The 26,778-nt window shown below is 42.5% G+C and overlaps 1 protein-coding gene across 1 annotated transcript in view; it reads right to left on the bottom strand.

The window, feature by feature from the left end:
- The window catches only part of CSNK1E (casein kinase 1 epsilon), a 70,543-nt gene that overhangs the window by 21,340 nt on the left and 22,425 nt on the right, over positions 1–26,778 (bottom strand). The window contains exons 2-5 of the mRNA XM_073549507.1: positions 13,864–13,947; positions 3,007–3,117; positions 2,578–2,726; positions 209–437 (exon numbers count right to left, since the gene is read on the bottom strand). Coding sequence (XP_073405608.1) covers positions 209–437; positions 2,578–2,726; positions 3,007–3,117; positions 13,864–13,947 — 573 coding nt within the window. The remainder of the gene's footprint in view (positions 1–208; positions 438–2,577; positions 2,727–3,006; positions 3,118–13,863; positions 13,948–26,778) is intronic.

The raw sequence follows: 26,778 nt of genomic DNA, 5'->3' as shown, positions 1-26,778 counted from the left end.
AATATCTTATTTTTACTTTACAAGAGGGACTACTTTATTTAAAAATGGGTTGTACAGGTAGTGGACAACTCCTTCAAGGAACCATGGCGCCATTTGTGTTTTTCATAGAGCTGTCAAAAGTGGTGAGTGCAATATAAAGTACAGAGAAGATGGAATGTCTTGCCAGGACACAAATATATGACAGATATATATTCCATCCATCACCCACCTATGCCCAGATGCGTATTTATAGAGGCATATCTTGCCGTTCCGGTCAGGTTCTTGTTTTCTCGGTAGGGTATGTGCTGATGCGTCCGAGCATCACGGTATTTTTTGGCAAGGCCGAAATCAATGATGTACACCAAATTTCCCTTCTTTCCAAGTCCCATCAGAAAGTTGTCTGGTTTAACATCCCGATGAATAAAGTTCTTGGAATGAATGTACTCAATGCGACTTATCTGTAATACATGAAGAAAAAAGTCGTAAGTTGCCACTTAAAGATGCAAGACCTATACGGCACGCACCTTGCAGATTTAAAATTAACACCTCCCTCCTGTGACCAAATAAATTTTTTTTTGTCATTGCATGACTATTTTTGCATTGACATAGCAGTGGAAAAAAACTGCAACTTTTTCGTCTGTTGAAGCTGTATGAGGACTTTTTTGTGTGCAGTTAACTTTTTTTTTGTGCCATTTTGGGTTACATACGATATTTTGATCACTGTGTTGCTTTATTTCGTTTTTTTGGGGGGAGGGGAGGTGTAGCTACTGAAAAATGGCAATTCTGGCATTTCGATATTTGCTTTACAGCGTTCAACAGAAAACAATTTTATATTTTGATATTTTTCTTGCAGAGTTGAAAGATTCAAACTTCTCTTTTTTATAGTTATAATTTTTTTTGTAAACTGCTTTTCGTTATTCCCCTTATGCTACGCTCCCAAGAGTTTTTCACGGCGTGAAAAAAAAAAAAAAGAAAAAAAAGAAAAAAATCACAGCAACCTACAGTCCCAAATTGTATGGGATTTATAGAAATCTCATGGCCACTGTTTTTTTCTTTTAAAGCAGTGTAAACTGACCTGTGGTGCATGTTTCAAATCCACAACATGACAATTTCTCCTGCGGTTACATTGAGTGTTACGTGCAGATTTTCCCCATAGACTCACATTAAATGCGGAAAATCCGCAGGTAAACGCGCGTTTCCGCTGTGGAATTGCGCTAAAAGCATATGTAATCTGCATATGACTATCAATAAAATTTGGTCAAAGCCAAATACCAGTAAGTATCAAGCAAAGCAGCTTTAGTTAAAACATGACACACCGAGACAAAAACCCGCAGCATCAAAAATGCAATAAAAACGCTGGTAAAAAAAACTGCACTAAAAGTAAAGAAAAAACAGAGTAACCTAATTTACATAATAGGGGCTGAAATTCTGCAAAATCAAAAACTCACTAAATAACTAAATACTCATGGTGGGAACGAAGGCTTAAGGGACTTAGACCTGCGATCCTTTGTTGCATTTACTGCATTGTAGGACATACTATGGTCTCCTATACTCCAGCCCGTGACTCAGATTAACAGCAACATTTAAAGGATTTGTCTTGAGTTTATTAATAGGTAAAATTGAAGAGTACTCGTAAAAACAAGCAGCTTAGCAGTTTACACCCTATTAAAAAATCCTCTCCGTTTTCAAGTACAGAGGCATTTCTAATGTTATAGTTTACTTCTTGATGTCGGGGATAGCTGTCACTGCAGTCCATGCGTGGCCGCTCACCTACTCAAAGGAGCCCACTCTGAAGCAGGCTGGGTCAATGAATGCTAGAACAGAAGAGAGCACAGCTTGGATCAGCGGCACGACCATGCTGCTGGTCCAAACAGTCTCCATGAGCGTGCCAGTCATCCCTCCCACTGAGGCCGGGAGCAGCGTACTCCTGAAGACACCAACTTGAGAAAACACCTTTACATTCAATCTGTCAGCAGATTATTTTTTTAATTTGAGAGCAGCATAATGCAGGGGTAGACCCCCCCAATGCCAGGGATGTGTTACTTGATCAGCAATTTGTTGTAGCTTCAAAACAATCAGTAGATGCAAGTATGAAAACTGCAATATTTCTGATTTTTCCTAAAATATTAGACAAGGATATGGAAGAATAGATTTTCTTTTCAAATACATTTAACATATAATCTGATCTACACAATAGGTCATCTACCATCATCATCTACCATCATTCAAGGTTTTTGCAAAGGCGACTCCGGCACCTGAAACGAAGACATCACTGTTCCCCTATCAGAGAACCATCAGAGCTTGGGATTGGCTGCAGCGGTCAGCGAGTTAAGCATCTGATGTCACCTGGCTGCTGCAGCCCATTCCAGACTAGCAGTTTTAAGACTGGGAAATGGGGACGTTGTCATTTCTGGACCATGGAGTAGACATTGCAGGATCCATGAAGATGGCAAGTGGAAAATTACTTTTGCAGACTCCAAAGACTGTATTTAGAGCGGGCGCCCCTCAGATGATCATGATCATGTATCAGCTTCATAAAATAAAAGATAGTGACACATTGATCATATCAATTCATCCATCATAGAGCATCATAATTACCATCTGATCCGCCAGGAGGAGCACCGTCTTCAGGCTGAACTTACGAGAACAAAAATTAAAAAGGTCTTCTAGGCTAGGGCCAAGCAATTCCATCACCATCACGTTGTAATCTCCCTCGGCTCCACACCACTTGATAGAAGGAATTCCCACTGTCAAATAAGACGGTAATGTAAAGAGACAAAAGCAGATTGTCATCAGAAGCTGACCTCCAAGGCCTGACGTAGGTGGGACGTAGATGTGAGCACTAGCTATGTGGCCGCCACAGAAGACGGTTGTACTCTGGGATTAGGAGATATCAAATCAAGCAAAACAGTAATCGCGGTCTACCTTACATTTCATCTTTTACTTCTAAGGCAATTTCTTTAGGATTTAGAAAACTCGTAGCCTCCATGGGTAATGCTGAAGCCACAGGACCCTACTAGTTCTCACCTCCCCCTTGCATCATCTTGTAAAATTTGCTCTCAATATGCAGCTGAGGGTGCTTTGTCTTCACACATTCCAGCTTAATGGCGACCTCCTCGCCGGTGGCAATATTTGCACCTGTGGAAACATGAGAAGCAAACAAATGTCTCCTGCTGTGTACATCACATCATAAAACTTGTCCACACAGATCCGACAATGATACAAAGTACCCCGTCTACCTTTCCTTCATGCAAATCGAGCTTTTACTTTCACCGAGAACCCTTCATAAAAGAGGCTTCAAAATGGTTCAGAATGTCGGAGCACCGGATCCACTCCTCTATGTCAGGTAGGACGTCACAGAATGTTGGCATTATAGACCGAATTTTCTGGACGCTATTTGGATGAAATAAGCAGAGTGCCCTCCCACCGACCTATGATTTTCCATGATTTTATGAAATTATCCCAACATTATAACCAAAAAAGGGATATACCTTCTCTTTCAAATCCCTTTCTACTCCAGCGATCCCTGACAGTCCTGTAGATGGTCATGGACCATGAGTGTTGCAGTCAAGCAGTGGCCTCCGCATTCATGTGAACACTGAAGTCAGTGATTGTCTGCAGTGGTCACATGAATGATATATATCATGTGACCAGTGGTGAGGTGCTTGGATCAGGGTTTTTCCACCACGACTGACATCCCTCTGGCTGCTGCTGTAGATTAGTCATCACAGGAGGACGACAAATCAAGTCTTCTTAGGACTCATTCGGACGTCAGGTTTTTTCGTTCGATCTCTATCCACGTTTTTTTAGGGATAAAGTTCGTATCTGTTATAGTCTATGGCACTACTCATATGTCCGTGTATCTTTGTTGACTACATAAAATAACGGAGACTTGTCGACTTGTCAGAATCTTGGATCAATCTCGCCAATGCAAGTCTATGAGTCAGTGGGGGGGGGGGGGAATCTGACATTCAGATGCTATCTTTGCGCTGTTCGTTTTTCCACAAACTATTTGAGGATGTTGAGAAACCTTCGGGTTGTTTTTCTGAAGGGGAAGAAAAATTAACTGATGAAACGCTGTTCGGTATTCTCGGAGCGGTGTCTGAACCGGTGCCGCCTCCATGACGGGAGCCCGAACTCTGCCAGGGGGGGGAATAAAGTTCATTTTCTCCCTGCGGTATTCAGCTAAGTGCGGGAGCTGGGCAGGTTAATAACACCATTAGCCTGCAGATTAACCTCCATGTCTGCATTTTTTCTGATGACAGGTTCCCTTTAAAAGCCAACACTGACCAAACTGAAGACACCAATTAAAAAAAAACAAAAAAAAAAAACAAAAAAAAAACAAAAACATACTAATGAAAATCAGATCGATATTCTCATAACTAAAAAACTAATGTCTGAATAAGCTTAAGCACTTAATTAAGGAAGGAATGACACTTGTGGTGTGTTGCAGGGTTGGAGAGGAAAACCTATCCATGTTCGGTACTGGATGGGAAGGGTCCGACATCCGGCACCATCACCAATCAGCTGTTTGCAGCCCCCGCAGAGGCCGGCGGTAAACCGTATACGGAGTGGAACACAAGAGCGCCAACACGTTTAGTGGCCACTCCTGGGTACTGCTGATCAGCTCCTATTATGAACAGTTGCTCTCAGCTTTAGCAGGGACTGATGTAAACAGATTTGGTGGGGTGCTTGGTGTCAAACTCCCACCAATCTGATATTGATGACCTATCAGTTCAAGATCAATTGGTGGAAAATACCTTTAAGGGTACCGTTACACTAATCGATGCACCAGCGATCCCAACAACGATATGGATCGCTGGTGCATCGCTAAGTGGTCGCTAGTGAGCTGCCACACAGGCAGATCTCACCAGCGACATAGCAGCGGTCGGGGGTCGCTACTTACCTGTCAGTCGCGGCGATCATGACGTCCTCCCGCCTGCGTCCACGCGTCGCTCATCGGCGCCACAGGAAGCGCCCGACGAGAAATGGTCCAGGACATTCTCGCGCGATCAGCGATAACCAGCGGGGGAGCCGGTCAGAGGCAAGTATCACATGTAGCGATATCGCTAGCAATATCGCTGCTACATCACAAAACCAGTGACGTTACAGCGATATTGCTAGCGATATCGCTATGTGTAACGGGCCCTTAAGAAGTTACGTTGCCAGTCGTTAGGACAGGTCCTCCAGAGTGACAACTAATCTGCACAACAGTTGAAGATTCTGAATGGAGGATCTTCTGTTAGTAATTCAGATTATCCAATTTTCAAAACTAGACAAGCCCTTTAAAAGGATGCCATCGAGACTCCCTATTATGTCACTTACTGTAGTGATAAGTACGCTTGTGATTTTGCTTTGCAAGTCAGGCTATGACTTGTGGAGAAGTCCATGCTCTTGAGAAGACCTGGCAACGTCCCATCAGGAGAAGGGCTTGTATTCTTGTGGCCACAGCGAGGAAAAACGTTGCCCAATTCGCAGACACATTGTTTTAAAAGTGTTTAAGAAACAAGTCCCATCTAATGCCACCTATCCTACAAGCATGGCCCATATTTCTTTGTGCCACATCTTGAAAAGACAGGATCGAGCGCAATGTTCCTAGCTTGTGTGGGCTTACAGATTGGTGTATAAATGAAAGAAAGTAACGTACTCAATGTTAGCAAATGCTTACTCTAACAAAGCAATCAAGAACAATGTTTAGGAATCTCCAACTCCGCAAAATTTAATTTAGCTGTGAAAGACTGTAGTAGGTGAAGCATATATTGGGGGCTTCCAGACAGTACAGATAGGGTCCTTCAAAAAGGGACCTCCAAGGAGCACCAATATACCTTTTAGACAAAAGGATGAGGATTACCACTTCCAATACAAACCAAAGATCAAAAGGCGAGATTGTTAACCAGACGATCAATTCAGACACTACAAACAAACTCTGCATCCACTGTTCAATCGGCTTCTTGTGTCTTCGGCTCCTTGACTCTTATACCACCACCTGTGTTCTGCTGCCCTGATCTGACTTTCCTCTACTGACTATTATTGAACATCTGATTTCCATTCATAAGTCTCATCCTCAATTCAATATACCTGTAGACGATCACTGTTATGCTGTGTTCACACACAGCGTTTTTTTAGCTGCATTTTTAGCGGTTTTGCCAATAAAACCGCTATAAAACCGCTAAAAATAAGCTTCCCATTAATTTCTATGCATTTTGCACTTTGTGCATATTGATGCATTTTTTACCGTGAAAAAACGCACCGCGGTAAAAACGCAGCATGCTCATTAATTTTACGGGTTTTTCCGCGTTTCTGGCTAGTTCAATGTGTTTTGAAAATGCGCAGGAAAAAAACGCATTAAAACCGCGCAAAAACCGCGACGAAAACACGCGGAAAACGCGAAGACAAAAAAGGAGCGGGTTTCTGGGAAGGGAATCAGGTTTCTAAGCAGAAATTTTCTGCTACGTGTGCACTTAAAACAAACGAAAAACCGAGAATAATGTCCAATGATAGAAAATATTTTATTTTATTAGATATCCAACAAAAATGTATATATGTATATATGTTTAAAATTAATAATAAGGGGAGGCCAATGCCAAAATGAAGGCACAGCCTGGGGACAGCAATAGTCACTCAATTAAATGCACCTGCAATGATATCACACAATGTAAAGTGAAAAATAGAAAAATTATAATATATATAAAAGCATATATAAAAAATGCTGGTGCTAATAATATATTTAAGTGCAAACAACATATAATGAGTGCAAGCAAAAAAGGAACTGTGTATTATATATATATATATATATATATATATATATATATATATATATATATATATATATATATATATATATATATATATATATATATATATATATATATAGACAAAATAATTAATAATAAATATGATACCACAAATAAAGTGCAATGTGCCACAATGTTGTAAACAAAAACATGTGCAAAAAATTCCACATATATGTGAAAGCACAAACAGAGTGCTAAAATAATTGATAATAAATAAGCTGCCACAAATAAAGTGCAATGTGCCGCAATAATGTAATAATTCAGCGCTGATAGCATAAAATAATAAATAAAGATTCACAAAAATTGTGGACAGTGTAGATACCTTTCAGCTGCTTCTGTCCCCAGGATGTGCCAGCCCCGACGTGCGTTTAGGCGTACCTTCATCAGACGAAGGTCTGATATCTTTAACATGGTGTATGCAGGGGCATGAGTTTACATGCGTCGTTTTGCGATGTGCGGTGGGGTCCGGAGAACGCAACATATTGCATTTTTTGAGGCGTCAAAAATACGCATTACTGTGTATGGGAACGCAAGGACATGTGTACGCATGGGTTCAAAATATAAATAGAAATCCCATGACACGCCCATTTTTGCCTGATGTCATATCGAACGCATGCGCATAAATGCCAACGCATGCAAAAACGCATACAAACGCATGCATACAGTGTTTTATCTGTCGTGCGTAAGATGATGCGCATAAAATAATGCTGCCTAAACATGCGTTTTGGCATGCGTTTGCAGATTATACGCTGCGGACTCAAACGCTAATGTGAACCTAGTGTAAGGCAAAGCCCAGTAAGTGAAACATTGCTGGAATCTGGGTCTGTGCCTCTACATTATGCTGATTATAGATGGCAAAAACTTGGTGACAGATTCCCTTTAATTGACACTAATGTGCGTCATTAACCACGGTCACACTTGTTAGCCTCCGTCACTTGTTAGAACTACACAGGCTTCAGACGTGTTTAAAATAATTGAGGATAAATCAGAAAATATCACAAAAAATATAACATCTTAAATCCAAATGCGGATACAACGGAGGTAAAGGAACATAAGGAGAAGAAATCTACCAATGCAGGAACACAGATGAATAAGTAAATGTAACACTCGTGTGCCATCATGGGAGATCACGGAATGTGAGAATGGAGATGGAAGGATCCAGACAGAAATCCACAATACATGGCCCAAATGAGACAAATCTAAGGAAACAAGCAGAGGTCCCTGGCTGGATTTCCTATGGCCCTTGGGTGATACTGCTTTGCATGTCTAATCAGAGATAAAGCAGAAGCTGTGGGCCGGCCCAGCAGATGGGGGCAGTCACAGCGGGGAAGAGAGCCAGAGGGGGCAGGGAGCTGCTCACAGATCCCTCATGTCTCCATCCTTCCCTGCTCCCTCACAATCCATAAACAGTGCAGTGACTTAACCCATTGCTAAGCCCAGGCCGCAGCCAACATGGCTTTATGAGCAGCTGCAGAGCCCCCAGCAAGGACCCCTTACACTGCAGCTGTCCCCCCTTTCCACGCTCTCTATATGGCGAGAAACATCCTGTTTCCCTTCTCCGCGGCACAGAAATCAGCTCCTGAGCTCTGGGGAATACTGGGGATATCCTTCCTATTACACAGCGGTTACATGTACAACCAAAGCAAACGAGTGTCACCGCTATCATATATTGGGCGCCTCATGGCAAATTGGTCCTTAGAAATGGCATCCATGCGCCGTCCATTTTCTGCTGACTTGAGTGGTCAAGTCCTGTCCGCCAGACTGCAGAGTGGAACAAGTCTCCATAGAGTATAACGTGTGTTTTCTGTCCGGGAAAAAAGCACAAGCAAGCGCTGATCTCTAAATAAGCCTTTAAAGAAAAACAAAAATACAAATGAGACCAAAAAAACAAAAACACCAAGTCCAATAATGGCACATCGAAAGATCATACGCTAACCCTCCCCAGGTCCAGCGCCTGTCGCTACTCCATCCTCTGCATTTTAGCTGGGGGGGATGACATCTCACGTCACCGCTGCAGCCAATCACTGATCTCCGCTGATGTAGACCCACAAAGATCAGTGACTAGCTGCAGGGGTTACGTGAGCTGCAGCTAGTTATTTTACATTACTGGAATCGTTCGGAGTGCACTTTTCTAAAAAGGGGAAAGCCCCCCGTTAGCATCAGCAGGATCCACCAATGCCATATATGCAATATGGGAATTACGTGGCCGCCCCCCGCCCGATGAAGATTGGGCATGTTGCAACATACTATATATTTTGCACTGGGAAACACTGGCAGCAGCTCGTCCGCCTCTCCCATGTTGAGTAAACATGAACCCTTGGCCAAGTGCATTTCTCTGTGCAAAAATCATCTAAAAGTGTGTTCAGCCAACAGCGAAGCTTTGTGGACAAAAGAGCATTGAGACACGTACACATTACACCTACAGGGGCTTTTAGGACCTCTCATTCGTGATCCATCGGTATCTATGAAGTTCATCCCCCCCTTTGAGAACACAACACCTTCCAATCTTCTCAAAAGGTTCTTTTTACAAGATTTCAGAGTCTAGGGGAATGTTTGCCCCTTCATCCACAAGAGCATTTGTGAGGTCAGACCCGGTAAGATGGAGGCGAGGCTGAGCTCACAAGCTCCATTCTAGTTCATCCTAGCCGTTACTATAAAACGTGGCCAGACCATTCACCTCAAGTGTCTCCTCTAGTTCCTCACATTTTTGGCAGAAAACAGGGTCCTCGAGCCTCTAATATGAATTGTTGAATTACAGTATGTCTTGCTCTAACCAGGATTGCCAACCATCCAAAAGTTGCAAAGATCGGCTGTAAAAATTGGGCTTTTTTTTTGACAATCTCTAAAGAAAAAAGAAAAAAAAAAAAATTTAAGGCAGCCCTGATTTTTTTTTTGAGACTGAAGAAACTTATACAGATTATTTTGATTCATCATTTTGCAGTGAATGCAGCTGAAGTCTTCGTATCAGAATTATGGGCTGTAAACCTGGATCACTTCTAATCAGTCGTTTAATGGTTTTCCAATGTGTTCATAAAAAATATTGTTTGATGTGATTTTGTGATAAGCTGTCCAGGAAAAATATAAACTCCAGTTGGCAACCCTGTCTGTAATGTCTGATCCGCATTGTACATTTCTATGGAATATGTTGTCACTATATAAATTAAAATTAGCATCGTCATCCTGAAGAGTGTTTGATGGTGTTGAGGTCAGTGCTCCGTGCAGACCAGTCAAGTTCTTCCACACCATACGTGCCCATCCACGCCTTTATGGACCTTGCGTTATCACAGCCATGCTAGAATAGAAAAGGGCCTTCCCCAGAGAGTTCCCCCAAAACTGGAATCATCCTGAAAAACAACCCCTCCTCCTCCGCCAAAATTTACAGTTGGCACAATGCAGTCAGGCAGGTAACGTTCTCCCAGCATTCACCAAACCTAGATGACAGATAGAGATGTGTGATCCATCCCTCTTCAGTACACATTTCCACTTCTCCAGAGTCCAGTGCTAGCTCCTTTACACCACTCCATCCATCACTTGGCATTGTGCTTGGTGATGTAAGGCTTGAATGCCGGTCAACAAAAAACTCACAGCTGAACTACAGTATAAATCAACTTATCTAATCTTGACACTTACAAATATTAATGGCTTCTGTGCTGTAAATGCAAGATTGGAGAGGCAAAAATGTAGCAGACTACCAACCACGTGTGAATAGACACCAGGTGACTCGCTCTCCCTATAGCTTTGAATCATAAAATGGTAGCGTTGGACGGGACCTCCTGGGCCATCTAGTCCAACCCCCTGCTCAAAGCAGGATTCACTAAATCATCCCAGACAGATGTCTGTCCAGCCTCTGTTTGAAGACTTCCATTGAAGGAGAACTCACCACTTCTTGTGGCAGCCTGTTCCACTCATTGATCACTCTGTCAAAAAGTGCTTTCTAATATCTAATCTGTCTCCTCCCATTGCTTCTAGTCTTTCCTTGTGCAAATGAGAATAAAGATGATCCTTCTACAATGTGACAGCCCTTTAGATATTTGTAGACAGCTATTAAGTCTCCTCTCAGTCTTCTCTTCTGCAAGCTAAACATTCCCAAATCCTGCAACCTTTCGTCATAGGACATTGTTTGCAGACCGGTCACCATTCTGGTCGCTCTTTTCTGAACTTGCTCCAGTTTGTTGATGTCTTTTTTAAAATGTGGTGCCCAAAACTGGACACAATATTCCAGATGAGGTCTGACCAAAGAGGAGTAGAGGGCAATAATGACTTCATGTGATCTAGACTGTATGCTTCTGTTAATACATCCTAGAATTGCATTTGCCTTTTTTGCTGCCAGAATGTAATGTTATATGTAATGTTGTAACCATAATTTTTAAATTAAAAACTGTAATGGATCTTAACAGAGGGACATAGAAGTCCAGGTTTAGCCGTGTGACGAAAGGTCAGTTACCTGCACTTCTGAAGTAAAACTATGCGAACAGATCAGCATCGGCTAGGCAAAGGCCTGACCCTCAGGCTTAGCAAAACCCAGCAAAAGACAATGTGGGAGGTGCAGGGAGTCCTTACCTTCTTCTGTCAGCAGTATGTGCTAGAACGGGAGGAACTGTTTGTACTAAGCCAAGCAGAGTATGCTGTTACGTAGGAAAGGATGAGCCAAGTACCTGCTTATGTCAGGTCTGAGCCGTCTTTACACTGCTTGTCCTCGTTCTGCAGCCAATACTTTAAGTACAATGTCTGCACATGAAGTAATCCCAAGGGACTCCCATAACCCTCATGACAGTAGGTGGGGGCACGACAGCGAATTCAGACACAGGAAACCTCCAGCACCCAGGAGTGGAAGGCAGTCAGCAGATATCCCCCCAAGAACACCCAGAAATAGAAACACTGACCCTAGTGTCTGAGCCGGAATAACATCCTTGCTTGTAACAGCGGTCAATGCATTACATGCGCCGCCCTACGCCAAACCTTCCACATGGAACATTGCCCGTTTTTGGTATTAAAAAGTACCAGTAATTTTAGTGTTCATTACCAGCCAGAGGTAGAAGGATACCTACTAGGAGAAAATCAACTATGGTCATATAGTTCACACCATTTCTTAAAAGAGGTTGACCACTTTATCTTCATTTTAACGGTGTTGAGGACATGATTTTGAGGCACTTCCTAGTATATAAGGCGAGTATTATTCTCCTCCTGCATTTGCTGACCAGACCTCCATCAGCGGGTGTTATGTGGACATTAGAGCCGTCTGTGAGGAGGGCTGTACTACTACAAAATTACTAAGTGCCACAAAATCATACATTTGTTAAAATGTGGGCATGCCCTTTAAGGTGCACATGCCCAGAAAAAAAAAAAGCCGGTCAAGCCCATCCTGTAGATATCAACTGAATGCATTAAGTATTTTATATGTGTGGGGGTCTCCCTACCAAGTGATATCAGAGGAGACAAGAATAGGGCAGTTCAATTTCAACATCTTATCCATTCTGTTTTTAGGAGAGATGAGCCTCCATTAGAATTACCTGGCAGAAGCGGACTACCCTCTGCCCATGGACGACCAATGTACACTCGTACATATAGAACGCTATGTTACTTAACTGCACTTTTGCTTTTTTACTTATTTTATTTAGTTACAGCAGGGCATATGCTCATTTTCTTTCTTGTAGATTTTGTCTCTCTACTGACCAAGGTGAACATGCGTTTATATGCTGCCAGTATACCAACTTAAACCCAAGCTCAATATTTTTGCGCTTTTTCTTTGTATTGTTGCATTTTGTGCAAGCCGGGGGCATGATCTCCATTCCTCAAGCTGGACATAGCATTTAAATAGCTTCCCATGGCTGGTGTCCACAGTTTGGGACCCAGTCCTTTGCTTGGCCTTATGCACATTGAGGTCAACTCTGACGCATGGTCCTACACTAATGATAAAAACCTTACCATGTGTCAGAGTTGACCTCAATATATATAAGGGCAGACAAAAAAACGGGTCCCGACCTGTGGACACCAACCATGGGAAGCCATTTAAAGGTAATAGGAGGAAGGGAGGCCATGACCCGGCTCGCACAAAATGCAACAATACAAGAATAAAAACACAAAAATTGAGCTTGGGTTTATGTTGGTATACATGTAGAACATAAATCAATGTTCATATTGGCCATTAAACAGACAAAACCTACAAACAAAATCATATACCCTGCTGGGACTAAATAAGTAAAAAAAAGGAAGAGTGAATTTAAATAACAGGGTTCTTAGTAAACACTATTTTTGATTAAAAAAAAAAAGCATAAAAGCCATCCCACCCCAGCAAGGTGACCCTTCTCGGTACGGTAAAGTGTAGGACCACCCTGCAAAGGGTCACCTTGCTGATGATGGGATGGCTTTTATGCTTTTTTGATTAAAAACAGTGTGTACCAAGAACCTTGGATATTTAAATGCCCTTTTGCTTTTTTACTTTGTTTTTACTCATGCATATGGGAATTTGGAGGAATAGTTGTTGGTTGATTGAGTGTTCAGCCAACAATTAAAAGGTGTAAGGACAACTTAAAGGGTTATTCCAATCTCCAAGATCCTATCCCATAAAGATATATTAGGACTGTTGGCTGAACATGGCAGTTTTGGAAAGAAGTGTATAAGTGAAGACTAACAATATCAACAAGTTCATTGGGAGAGGAGGGATGACACCCCTCTCCTTACTAATCTGAACACGTATGCTTGGCTATTGAAAGCCAGGAGAGATGATAGTTTGTACAAAGCCACGCTCTCACTACTCGTCCTAGCTGGAGTCAAGCAAGTGTGCAAGGTTATTTTAATAGGAAGGGTTGTCAAACAGATTGTTTCTACTTTTTCCTGACAATTTATCCAAGAGTCACAGACAGTATACAGGGTGGGCCAATTATATGGATACACCTGGGTGGGCCATGTATATGAATACACCTAAATAAAATGGGAATGGTTGGTGATATCAACTTCCTGTTTGTGGCACATTAGTATATGGGAGGGGGAACTTTTCAAGATGGGTATTGACAATGGTGGCCATTTTGAAGTCGGCCATTTTGGATGCATCTTTATAAATGGCCCACCCTGTGCATTTTTTTTTGCTTACCTAAATAGATATCGCCGAAGGAGCCGCTTCCAATCTTCCTGCCCAGTCTGTACTTGTTTCCCACTCTGAGCTCCATCTTGTTACCTAAAATAAAGCAGGGAGACATTACTTTACTTTGTTTTATTCTTCTCCTATCTGGCAGCAGATTAGTGACAACGGAAACACTTCCCTAAAATAGGTGGTGGTGGTAGTGGTGGAGGACACTAAATTCACAGAAAGGAAATGAATGAGTGAAAAAGTCTTGACGCCTGCTCCCGGTAATGTGCCCAGGAACGCAGCATGCGCCCCACACACTAGATAAGGTTTCTCTATGGAAATAATATCCTTATTACAGACTAGAAATAAAAAAAACTACAAATATGATATTAAGGGATTTCCTACCCAAGTTATAAAAATATCACTTTGAAGCCGGATAATGGGAGAAAGACTATTACCACTACCGCAAATCCTCTTTTCTGTGGACTGCACACAGGGAACTAAGGATGGACCGAGGATGGAGTTTAGTGGCAAGTTGCCTGATATCTACTGGTTGGGGTTGTCAGACAACTTATTCCCTATAGCTCACTCCTTCAGATCAAGCTGGCCCTTTATCTACTGACCTGTACTTCATTACCAGATGGTAATGTACAATGAGAAAACACGAGCAGCTCCAGACGACGCCAACCTCATGATCACAAGAGCTCGGCAGATCTGAGATTAGAAACCTGCAAAGCTTCGGAACCTACACAATGACTTCATGACTAAAGGAACCTTTATAGGACTCGAAGCATATCATTGCTATTGTCTAGAAATAGCACCACCCCCGTCAAAGGGTTTTGTCTGGTATTGCAGCTCAGTTTTACAGAAGTGAGTGGGACCGAATGCAATGCCACACAGAACCTGAGGACAGGTGTGGTGCCATTTCTGGAAAAAAAACAGCCATGTTATTCTAATTCTGTACAACCCTTAGAATATTCTTGATAAACTATTGCGGTATCTTGATGTTGGGTCTTGATAAATTTCTCAGTTTTTGAGCATTTCCTCAGTTTCTGGTCAAATATTGAGAAGATTAAAAGGGAATCTGTTTCCGGGTTTTTGCCACCATTGCAGAAGGCAACATGATGTACGGGCAGAGACCCAAATTCCTTTGATGTCACGTTACTGGGCAGCTCGCTGTAAATTTGATTATAAACCGTTTTATCTACAAATTCGCTGAATACTGATTGTGTATAACCCCACCCACATCACTGATTGGCAGCTTTCTGTGTGCCCTGTGCATAGGCAGAAAGCTGCCAATCACTGGTGGAGGTGAAGTTATGCAGTGCTTTTGAATATGATGGACTACATGGCTTACATTTTTTATAGTAATTTGAGGCTGTAGCAACAAAGCTACATTTCCCTGAATTTCACTGAACAACAGTTAACGGCAGCACTTTAAAATTGTGTTTCACCAGAATGTCAGACTATTTAGCCAGAGAACCTGGAACCAGCCAGAAAAAAAATGTATTCATTGGCCGGCCATTCAGAGGAATGGACATCTATGTAATACAAGGTCAGAACCAGAGCCTCTTGTACAAAGTGGCTCTCTTATAACGTATGTAGGCAAGGTCCGAGGGTATGCGAACCCCACCGAGGGCATGCGAACCTCACCGAGGGCATCTTCATGACACTGCCCCTTCAAGAGTGTCATGAGCGTTGCCACCAATGTGAGATACATTGGACCCAATTGACATAACAGGGTCCGTCAGCTACTATGCTAAACTGAGCATTGGTCCCACGAGTAAGAAACAGAAACCCTCAGCACCATCTGGATGTCCCAGAGTATATAGCGTGTTCACAAAACACATGTAACGGGATAGCCAGAGACAGAGGTCTTCTTTCAAGCCCATAAGCTATAGGTGGGACTTGATATACCAGCGCTCACATCGCAGGCTGTGACTTGCAAAAACAAAAACCATTTTAAATTACTTACATATACAGGATCATGTTCTCTCCATTGTGGGGGCCCTCGGGCACTACAGGATTAGCATAATTTTCCTCACTTTATGCCATTTTAAATCTACTTGTAATTGAAACTGCCAGCTACAACACTTATGTTTTCAGAGACTAATGCGGCCTCTGGATGGAGTGACACAATGGCAAAACTTTACAATTTTTCCCTCCCCACCCTACCAAATTCCTCTGCCCACATCACACAGCACAACAAGGGCCCTCTCCATGCAAGTGACCACAGCAGAGGCACACACTCAACTGCTGATGTGGAAATAGCTCGGCCTAGTTACATTTTGTTGGTGCACAAATTACCTTAATTTAGATAACTTATTGATTTGATCTAAAAAAAAAAAAACACAAATCTGAGAGTCTCACTAGATACCGTACTTTTCAAAAGTTTCTAGAAAAAAAAAAAAAAGTAGTTCCGGAACTGAGGAATCTAAAAATGTCCAAGTAATGGAGTGGACTAGGTTTAAGGTGCAAATAAGTGAAGTGCGCAAAATTTTTTAAAAAGAGGATTTTAATGAGAATTTGCTCCAATAGATGCTTTGAAAAATATGTAATAAATATATATTTTTTTAAATTAGCATTTACCAATTTACCATAGATTTCAGCTGGGGAAAAAAATGCTGTAATTTCCAAATCAATATGTAATAGTATTTCATGTGAGAAAATATACACTTATATGCAGAAGAAACAGCAACCTCAGCTCTGTAAAGGAGAGGTCAACTACTAACCCCTTCTCGATATAAATGTTTGGCTCTGCTAAAAAACAAAAACCCCTATACTCTCCAGCTGTGTTGGCCCTCACTCCCCCCGGGGCTCCAGTGCGGTTGTATGACACGTGGTGATCGGGGCCCAATCAGTGCTGGCGTCACTGTCTCCACCTCTGGAGAAATGGAACATGAAGTGGAAATGAGATCAGCTGATCTCTCATTCCCTGTTCATGTTCAATTTGCCCAGGGCCCAATCAGTGACGCCAGCACTGACTGGGCCCCGATCACCACGTGTCATACAACCGCACTGGAGCCCCGGGGGGAGTGAGGGCCAACACAGCTGGAGAGTATAGTTGTTTTGTTTTTTTATCAGAGCCAAACATTTAGATCAAGAAGGGGTTGTCCTGGTAGTGGATAACCCCTTTAATATCTTTCTACAAAATACATCCAGGAGAATTATTAGGCTATGTTCACACGTTGCGTTTTGGCTGCATTTTTTTTACATTTACGCCAGGATCAAAGACATTTTGAATATCGCACAGCTTTGCATTATAAAACGGTTGAGAGATTCAGTCTCATTTGGTCTCCATGGGATACTTTTTGGACACTCCTGAATATCTAAAGGTCCGGTTACATTTAGCGATGCACCAGCGATCCCAACAATACCATCCGGTCAGGATCGCTGGTGCATCGCTAAATGGTCGCTAGTGAGCTGCCACACAGGCAGATCTCACAGCGACGCAGCAGTGATGAGCGATCCGTCGGGGGTGGCCGTTACCTGTAACACCGCAGCGATTCTGATGACTTCCGCCTGCGTCCATGAGTTCTGCGACGTCGCTAGTTGGGGCTGAACACAGCGATGAATGCCGGCGAGCGGGACGCCGACAATCAGAAAATGGCCTGGGACAATCGAGCACGATCAGCGATATCCAGCAGGGGGGGCGGTCGCAGGTACATGTCACACAGGCGAGATCGCTAGCACTCTCGCCATGTGAGAAAGGCCCTTAAGAGTCTTGTTAAATGGGTCATTTTCCCTTCCTCATCACACCCCAATACCGATCTATACGTCTTCCCAATGATGTCTATTGTAAGTCTTCAGTCCCTTTCAGATTGTTAGATATATGAGTAATTTGAACTTTATCGTAAGTTACTGCACATCTATTATGTATTCACTTTAATCTGTTTTCATTGTAATCTGACAGGTCTTTTTTTTCTTACAAGTATTCTATAAAACAAAAATCTTTCAATAAAAACTACAGGGTGGGCCATTTATATGGATACACCTAAATAAAATGGGAATGGTTGGTGATATCAACTTCCTGTTTGTGGCACATTAGTATATGGGGGGGGGGGGGGGGGGACTTTTCAAGATGGGTGGTGACCATGGCGGCCATTTTGTATATATCTTTATAAATGGCCCACCCAGGTGTATCCTTATAAATGTCCCACTATGTACAATAACAAAAAAAAAAAAAGAAGCTGCAATTTTTTTTTTTTTTTCATAATTTGCACCACTTGTATGTTTTCTGGAAGACAGAAAAGGTAGAATGACCTTCATGGGTATTAATTATGACCCATTTATTAACCCCTTAACGACTGCCGATACGCCTTTTAACGGCGGTAATTGAGTGTACTAAAACCACAGCGCCGTTAATTCACGGCGCTGTGGAGAAAGTACATAGCGCCCCCCAGTGTCGGATTTTCTCCGGGGTCTCGGCTGCCAGGGGTAGCAGAGACCCCAGAGAACATGAATCGGTTGTTTTTTACCGACCCCGCTTTTGCGATCACCGTTATTAACCCTATAACGGTGACCGCAAAAAAAAGAGAGAAGCCGCGATTATGCATTAAATTTCTCTTTCCTCTGATGTGATCGCACATCAGAGGAGAGAGAGAGAAATAGGGTCCCCGATCCCCCCCCCCCAGTACCTCTCCGTGGTCCTCACTTCCCTCCCGGTGGTCCCGCCGGCGTCCTCCGATGGGCGCCATCTTGAAAATGGCGGGCGCATGCACAGTGCGCCCGCCGGGAAATCTGCCGGCGGCAGCTGGCAGATTCCATTCATTATTTTGATCACTATGATAAGTGATCATAGTGATCAAAATAAAAAACATAGCACATAACCCCCCGTTTATCACCCCCTTATATAGGCAAACATAATGAAAGAAAAAATTTTTTTTTCAGTTTTCCATTAGGGTTAGGGCGAACTAGGATTAAGGTTGGGATTAGGGTTGGAGCAAGAATTGAGGGGTTTCCACTATTTACCAACTTTGGGGGGGGAGGGTCTAAAAATTGGGGTCTAAAAAATCACTTTTGTGAAAATAAAAAAGACTATTTTCACAGCTCTGTGTTTATAAACTTCTGTGAAGCGCTTGGGGGTTCAAAGTGCTCACCACACATCTAGATAAGTTCCTTAGGGGGTCTAGTTTCCAAAATGGGGTCACTTGTGGGGGGTTTCCACTGTTTAGGTACATCAGGGGCTCTGCAAACACGTGACACCCGCAGACCATTCCATCAAAGTCTGCATTCCAAAATGGCACTCCTTCCCTTCCGAGCCCTCCCATGCGCCCAAACAGTGGTCCCACAGGTAAAGAAGACAGCAGTCATTACGGAAAACGAACGCAATTCAGGAAAACAATTGCCAAAAAGTGTCAATAAGAAAAGTAAATCTTCCATATTGTTCTCAAAATTACAATCCACCCCTAACCTCTATATATACATTCCAATGTTTAGGGCTTATAGTGAGAGGATATGAGACAGATACCAGCACTGCCTCCTGGCATAAATAGAGTAGGCACAGATAGTATCGGCGTACTCAGGACAAATCGCACAACAACTGTGGGGGTATGATTTCTCCTGTTACCCTCGTAAAAATTTGGGGGCGAAAAGATCATTTTTGTGGAAAAAAAATGGATTTTTTATTTTCACGGCTCTACGTTATAAACTTCTGTGAGGCACTTGAAGGTTCAAAGTGCTCACCACACATCTAGATAAGTTCCTTGAGGCTGAGTTCACACGTGGCGTTTTTTTTCACGTTTCCGCGGCGGTTTTAACCGCGCGATTTTGCCGCGAAAACGCGAAAAATAAGCATCCCATGCATTCCTATGGGATTCCGCAATGCTGTGCTAATGCTGCAGTTTTTACCGCGGCGGAATCGCTTCGCGGTAAAAAACGCAGCATGCTCATTAATTTGCGGAATCGCGGCAATCCCGCACCCATAGGAATGCATTGTTCCGCTTACTTCCCGCATGTGGCTGTGCACACCATGCGGAAAGTAAGCAGAACGATTGCGGATGGTACCCACGGTCCGGAGGAGAGGAGACTGTCCTCCGGGCTTTGGGTACCATATCCCTGTAAAAAAATAGAATTTAAAATAAAAAATGGTGTTATTCTTACCTTCTGACGTCCCACGCAGCATTCCCGCCTCTCTCCACGCTCCCGGTCCCAGTAAGCCTTTGCGAAAATGCCCGCGATGACGTCCGTTCAAGCGGGATCGCGAAGTCTCCCGGTCATTCGCGCGACGTCATCGCGAATTACCGCGAGACATCGCGATCCCGCGAGAACGGACGTCATCGTGGGCATTTTCGCAAAGGATTACTGGGACCGGGAGCGTGGGACGCCGGAAGGTGAGAATAACACTTTTTTTTTTTTTTTTTTTTTACATCCTATCTTTTACTATTGATGCCGCATAGGCGGCCTCAGTAGTAAAAAGTTGGTCACACTTGTCAAACACTATGTATGACGAGTGTGACCAACCTGTCTATCAGTTCTCCAAGCGATGCTACAGATCGCTTGGAAAACGCAAGCAATTCTGCAAGCTAAATACGCTTGCAAAATGCTAGTTTTTCCGCAGGAAAATCACGGGAATTTAAAATGCGATTTTCCCGCGGAATGGAATTCCGGAATTCTCGCGGTAATTTCCGCGAGAGTTCCGGTACGTGTGCACTTAGCCTAATAGGTCTAGTTTCCAAAATGGGGTCACTTGTTGGAGGTTTCCACTGTTTAGGCACATTAAGGGCTCTCCGAACGCAACATGGCATCCGATCTCAATTCCAGCCAATTCTGCGCTGAAAAAGTCAAACGGCGCTCCATCCCTTGCGAGCTCTGCCATGTGCTGAAAAAGTGGTTTACCCCCACATATGGGGTATCGGCGTATTCAGGAGAAATTGTACAACAAATTTTGTGGTTGATTTTCTCTTTTAACACTTGTGAAAATAAAAAAAATGGTTCTGAAGTAAATTTTTTGCAAAAAAAAGTTAAATGTTAATTTTTTTCATCCACATTGCTTTAGTTCCTGTGAAGCACTTAAAGGGTTAATAAACTTCTTGAATGTGGTTTTGAGCACCTTGAGGGGTCTAGTTTTTAGAATGGTGCCACTTTTGGGTATTTTCTGTCATTTACACCCCTCAAAAAGACTTTAAATATGATGTGGTCCCTAAAAAAAAAAAAAAAAAAAAATGGTTTTGTAAATTTTGTTGTAAAAAGAGAAATCGCTGGTCAACTTTTAACCCTTATAACTTCCTAACAAAAAAAAATTTTGCTTCCAAAATTGTGCTGATCTAAAGTAGACATGTGGGAAATGTTATTTATTAAGAAATTTGTGTAACATATCTCTCTGATCTAAGGGCATAAAAATGTAAAGTTTTAAAATTTTCACCATATTTCCATTTTTTCATAAATAAACACAAGACATATCGAAGAAATTTTAACACTAACATGAAGTACAATATGTCATGAAAAAAATTCTCAGAATCACCGGGATCTATGGAAGCGTTCCAGAGTTATTACCTCAAAGGGACAGTGGTCAGAATTGTAAAAATTGGCCAGGTCATTAAGCTGTAAACTGGCTGTCGCTAAGGGGTTAAACCAGACAAAATACAGTATGTGAGAAAACAAAATAAAGAAAAAGGGAGGTCCAGGGGATGTAAAGGCTGTCACTACAGCTCCAGTCACACATGCCTTCTCTACACAGAAACCACAACATGGATCGTTTCTTAGAAACCAGGATACATACAGCCAGTACACAGAGAGGCAAAACTAAAGCGGGAGTCACACACAGCAATCTCGCTAGCGAGATCGCTGCTGAGTCACAACTTTTGTGACGTAACAGCGATCTCACCAGCCCCCCTGCCGGTATCGCTGATCGCTGTAAGAAACCTCTGGACATTTCTTTGGTCGCTGGTCTCCCGCTGGCCAGCACGCATCGCTGCGTGTGACAGGCGGGAGACCAGCGATCAGCTGTAAAAAATAAAAAATATTGTTATTCTCACCTTCCGGCGTCCCGCGCAGCCTTCCTGCCTCTCTCCACGCTCCGGTCCCAGTAATCCTTTGCACGAATGACCGCGAGACTTCGCGCTCCCGCGAGACCATGACGTCTCGTGGTCATTCTCGCAAAGGATTACTGGGACCGGAGCGTGGAGAGAGGCAGGAAGGCTGCGCGGGACGTCGGAAGGTGAGAAAAACAATATTTTTTATTTTGATTCTATTTTTTACAGGGATGGTCAGCAATGCCAGGCGCTCGGCGTCGCTGTGCTGATCGCTGGTGAAGCTGTCTGTTTGACAGCTCACCAGCGATCACATAGCGACTTACTAGCGATCCTGACACGTTGATATCGTTGTCGGTATCGCTGGTAAGTCGCTATGTGTGACTCCAGCTTAAGGGTGACAACGCCAAGGCATTGATAAACTATAGAAAAGACAACATATAAGATGCAATAAAGCTGCAAAGGAACCTACAAAACACATGTATGATCAATAGCAGAGACCCATTAGCAGTGCTGAGCAAACGTGCTGGGATAAGGTGTTATCTGGACATGCTCTGGTGCTAACCGAGTGTCTCCGGCGTGCTCGAATAATATGTTCTAGCCCCCGCAGCTGTATGTCTCTCGTCTGTTCTAAAGCCGCAACACAGGTAGGGATTTCCTATTTGTCAAGCAATTCCTGCATGTGATGCGGCTGTTGAACAGCTGCAGGGACTCAAACATTTTTTTAACACGCCAAAGACACTTGGTTAGCACATGAGCATGCTTAGATAACACCTTATCCGAGCACGTTCACTCATCACTACCTATTAGACATCGCATTGAGAGATCTTATTCACATCATCTATTCTCCATTTCACTATTACCTTAAAGGGCTTGTCCGGGACATGGATATTTAGGACCTATGCCTAAACTAGGCAAAACGTGTGTGACAACCAGCACCCCCCCATCAATCAGCTGATCGCAGCTCTCTGTGGCTGGAGGTAGTGTGTAAGCAGATAGAGCGCCAAACACTGTTGTGGGCGTTTATAGGTACTGCAGTTCAGCTCCCCATTCACTTACGGTAATTAGGAACTGATCTGCTGCAAACGTAGGACTCAGAATAAGACAAAAATTATGCTAAATACATTTCTTCCTAGGGCAGAAAGTAATAGGACAAAATACATAAATTTCTTATCATAACTGTACGGTCCAGAACAATAGGTCATAAAACTAGCCAATTATACAGTACGGATGAACATTGAAAGTTAATCCAAAAGAAAATCATGAAAAGTATTTTAGATGTTTACATTTTTCAGAACCGACACAAATACAAAAAAACAAAAAACAAACAAGTCCTTATAAGGTTATGTCAGCTGAGAAATAAAAAGCCTTTCACCCTAAAATTATATTTTGGGTCCAGCTAAAATGTTCATTTTTTCAAGACTATGGAATAAAAGACAATTAACCCCTTTAAAATGGATAATGAAATACCAGGTGAAAATTGCTAAAGGAATTCAATTATTATGGATCATTTTCTATGCAAGTACACCTGCCAATCAGGCCCAAGATCTGATCAATAATGTTGGGTTTTTACTGTGAAATCTGGGGAAGCTTAGCATTACTATATCACTGGGAACATTTGTTGATGCCTAAAATTACATTTGACATTTTCAGAGGACAACTAAATGTTGGGCAACCCCAAGAGCCAAATGACTCAAGAAATTTGCCGATAGCTCTGTTGGAACTGTTTGGGACATTTTCGCTTGATTTTTTTTTTTTTTTTTTTTAATTTCCTAGCCACGTAAGAAATATCAGATTGATTCCTAAGTCTAACGGCTCTTAAGGTAATTTGCCCATCTGACACTACAGAAGTAATATAATGAGTAGGCCATACAGTCATCCGCTTCCCATCACCATTATCTAGATGTACGTTTTTCAGGAACTTGCCGTAGACATGTCACAAGGTCTTGAGAATGTATAGAAGAATAACCCTATAAGCAAATGGCTTCCTGTTCAGGAAGTGAAACCCAAGGCGTGATGTCAGCACCAGTCCGGCCAGTCTGTTGTGCTCACGGGCAATGCAAAAATAAAATACATTGTTTTTTGCATTACATCAATGCCAAACAGAATTGGTGTCGTCAGAGACAAAGAAAAGATCAGTTCATTTACCAAAGTGACACCGCCATCTGTCAAACAGAAAAACAGCCCCTCTCCAAAAGAGGAAAAAATAAGAAATAAATGGACACTTCATAAATTCTAAATATAAAACTGATCAATGATGTTGGTTTCAGTATGACTAAAAGGGGAAGACAATAAATGCAAAGCTTGTGTCAACTTTACAATTTACGTTCAGATTTCTAATTTTGACAGCACTATACAGAGCGCATCGTCACTCACAGTCGCCTGTTTCTCCATTTGGCCTCACAATCTAATTTTTCTTGCTTTTATCTGACTCACCCAGGCTAATACCATTGGAAAACAATCAATATGTTTTTGTAGTGTAGGAGGAATCAGACTAGGGTGCCGGGGGCCCACCAGTAACCAATTCCAGGGCCCCACTTTTCAGCTACATGCAAATGTGACATTATCCTCAATGTACTGTAGTTCTGTTTAGTGGAGTGATTTTATGTATGCCAAAAAAGCATGCACTTTTTTTTCCCCTTTACAACATCTTGCAATGCATGTGAACTTTAGGACAAGTGAGAAAAAATTTAAAAGCAAAAATAAGAATTTGGGTGGTGGTGGTGGGGCTTTGCATAAAGTTTATGACGAAAACCTCAACCAATACTGCACTATAGAAAAAAAAAAAAAAGTTACCCCCCCCCCACAAAAACAAGTGATAAATGTGAAAAATCAAATAAACCCCATCAATAGCACAACAATGTCTGAAGATTTAAAGGGAACTTGTCACTAGATTCTTGCTGCCCAAACCACAGGCAGAATGAATCCGCGCCCGGCTGCATGACTTTACAGTTTGAAAAGCCAGAAGGGGACTATAGGGCGACACCTGATTAGATCAGCTCAGCCAAAAGATGGCTTATCTAAACTTTAGTCGATTGACAGATTTCTCCAAATGTAAACACAGTGGTAATTTTTTTGGGGTGGGATGTGTGGAGGGAGGGGAAAGACTGCGGACAGGTTGCCCATAATGCAACCTAACAATTTACATGGCAAGCCAATCTGGCACTGACTCAGCCAAAATAATTGTCTTTATGGGGTGTACAACTATCATTAAATAAAACATGTTTGTACGGTGACTTATTACATGGAGATTGAAATGAAGATCATATTGATGGCAAATGCGGCAGCTAATTGTATAAAAAAAACAAACAATCTGCTTGGCTACATTTCCCATGTGGACAAGTAGATATTGGCAAGTATAAGAACAAGACCTGACTCTAGAGTAATCTAAAGACTTCATCTGCAGATTTCATGGTAATTTCTACCTTGAAAAGGAAAGTTAGCGTAAACAGCCACATCCCCCCTACCAGGCCCATGGCTTCTCCAAGGTTTATATCAAGGACTCTTCACAGCAGATTCATAAACAGAGCTGCACAAACAAGAGCGGAGCTCAACCCCAGGACATCTGATAGGACCTCCTCTGTGGGAGTAGTAATCCACCACAGAACAATCATCATTCTGTTCACACAAACAGCCCCACAACACTAAAAATTAAGGCGGTCTAAATGCCCGTTTTTGTTGACAGATGCAAATCCTCGCATGGTTAATACATCTAAACCCGAGCCGTAAAAAAATAAATAAATAAAATGAGCATAAACATTACAAGGAAATAGTAATAGTACATGTAAGGCCAGGTTCACACGTTCAGTATTTTACCTCAGTATGTGTAAGCCAAAAAAGGGCGTTGGTGATAAATACAGAAGTGGTGACGTGTTTCTATTAGGCTGTGTGCCCACTTAAGCGTTTTTGAAGCGTTTGTTCCGGTCAAAATGCTTCAAAAACGCATAAAAAGAAGCATCCCATTCATTTTAAATGAATTCCGCCCTTTTTGTGCACATTGAGGCGCTTTTTTCCGCTCAAAAAAACGCATAGTGGCCAAAAACGCAGCATGCTCATTAATTTTGCGGACAAGTCCGCATTTGCCATTTTCTATGAGTCAGAAAACGCACGAAAAAAAAAAGCATCATAAACATGCGTTTAAGCAAAAACACGTGGAAAATGCGCAAAAAACGCGCGTTTTCTGGGTAGGAGTCCGGTTTTGAAGCAGAAATTTTCTGCATACGTGGGCACATAGCCTCATACTTTTCCTCTGATTGCTCCTCTCCTGGTTTTGCCTTACACATACTGAGGTAAAATACTCACCAAATACTGAACGTGTGAACATGGCCTAAATAACAGTTATCGCTATTTTCATCAAAAGGGCATAAAAGCCATCCCACCACGACGAGGTGTACCAATCGGGATGGTCCTAACCTTTAATCAAAATAAGGGACTCAAATTTACTTGCTGTAAGGTACGGTATATGCTTATTTAATTTTTCCTTGGGCTTTTGCTACAGTGTGAACATGCTCTTACACTTTGCTGGTATATTAGCTTTAGTCTGGCTCATCCATTTGGTTTTGTTATACATCTGATAAGATCTCGCTGACACTTTTCCTGCGCACCAGGTTTGTGCCAAAAATCTTTAGGCTGGATCGGTCATGCTGTAAGAAGACCAGGCCTACCTACTCTGTGAAGGATCCGGAACTGTTGGGGCTGTCACCCAGGTTTCTCCGGGAAAAGCTAGGGCTTCGGACCGACCCTCGGACCTAGGAGTAGGGGGTATGGCTAAGATAACACCCAGGTTTCATGGGGAAAGTTAAGGCCCTGGACCTAGGAGTAGGGGGTATGGCTAAGATAACACCCAGGTTTCATGGGGAAAGTTAAGGCCCTGGACCTAGGAGTAGGGGGTATGGCTAAGATAAAAGGGCAACAGCGCACAGAAAATGAGTTGGTTGCCACGGGAACGTGCAGGAGGGCAGTGCCAGGG

The sequence above is a fragment of the Dendrobates tinctorius genome, unplaced genomic scaffold (genome assembly GCF_039654945.1).
Source record: "Dendrobates tinctorius isolate UK_male_01 unplaced genomic scaffold, ASM3965494v1 ptg000159l, whole genome shotgun sequence".
Taxonomy (NCBI): Eukaryota; Metazoa; Chordata; class Amphibia; order Anura; family Dendrobatidae; genus Dendrobates; species Dendrobates tinctorius.
Note: the sequence above shows the minus strand (reverse complement) of the source record. Positions and strands in the feature narration are given on the sequence as shown.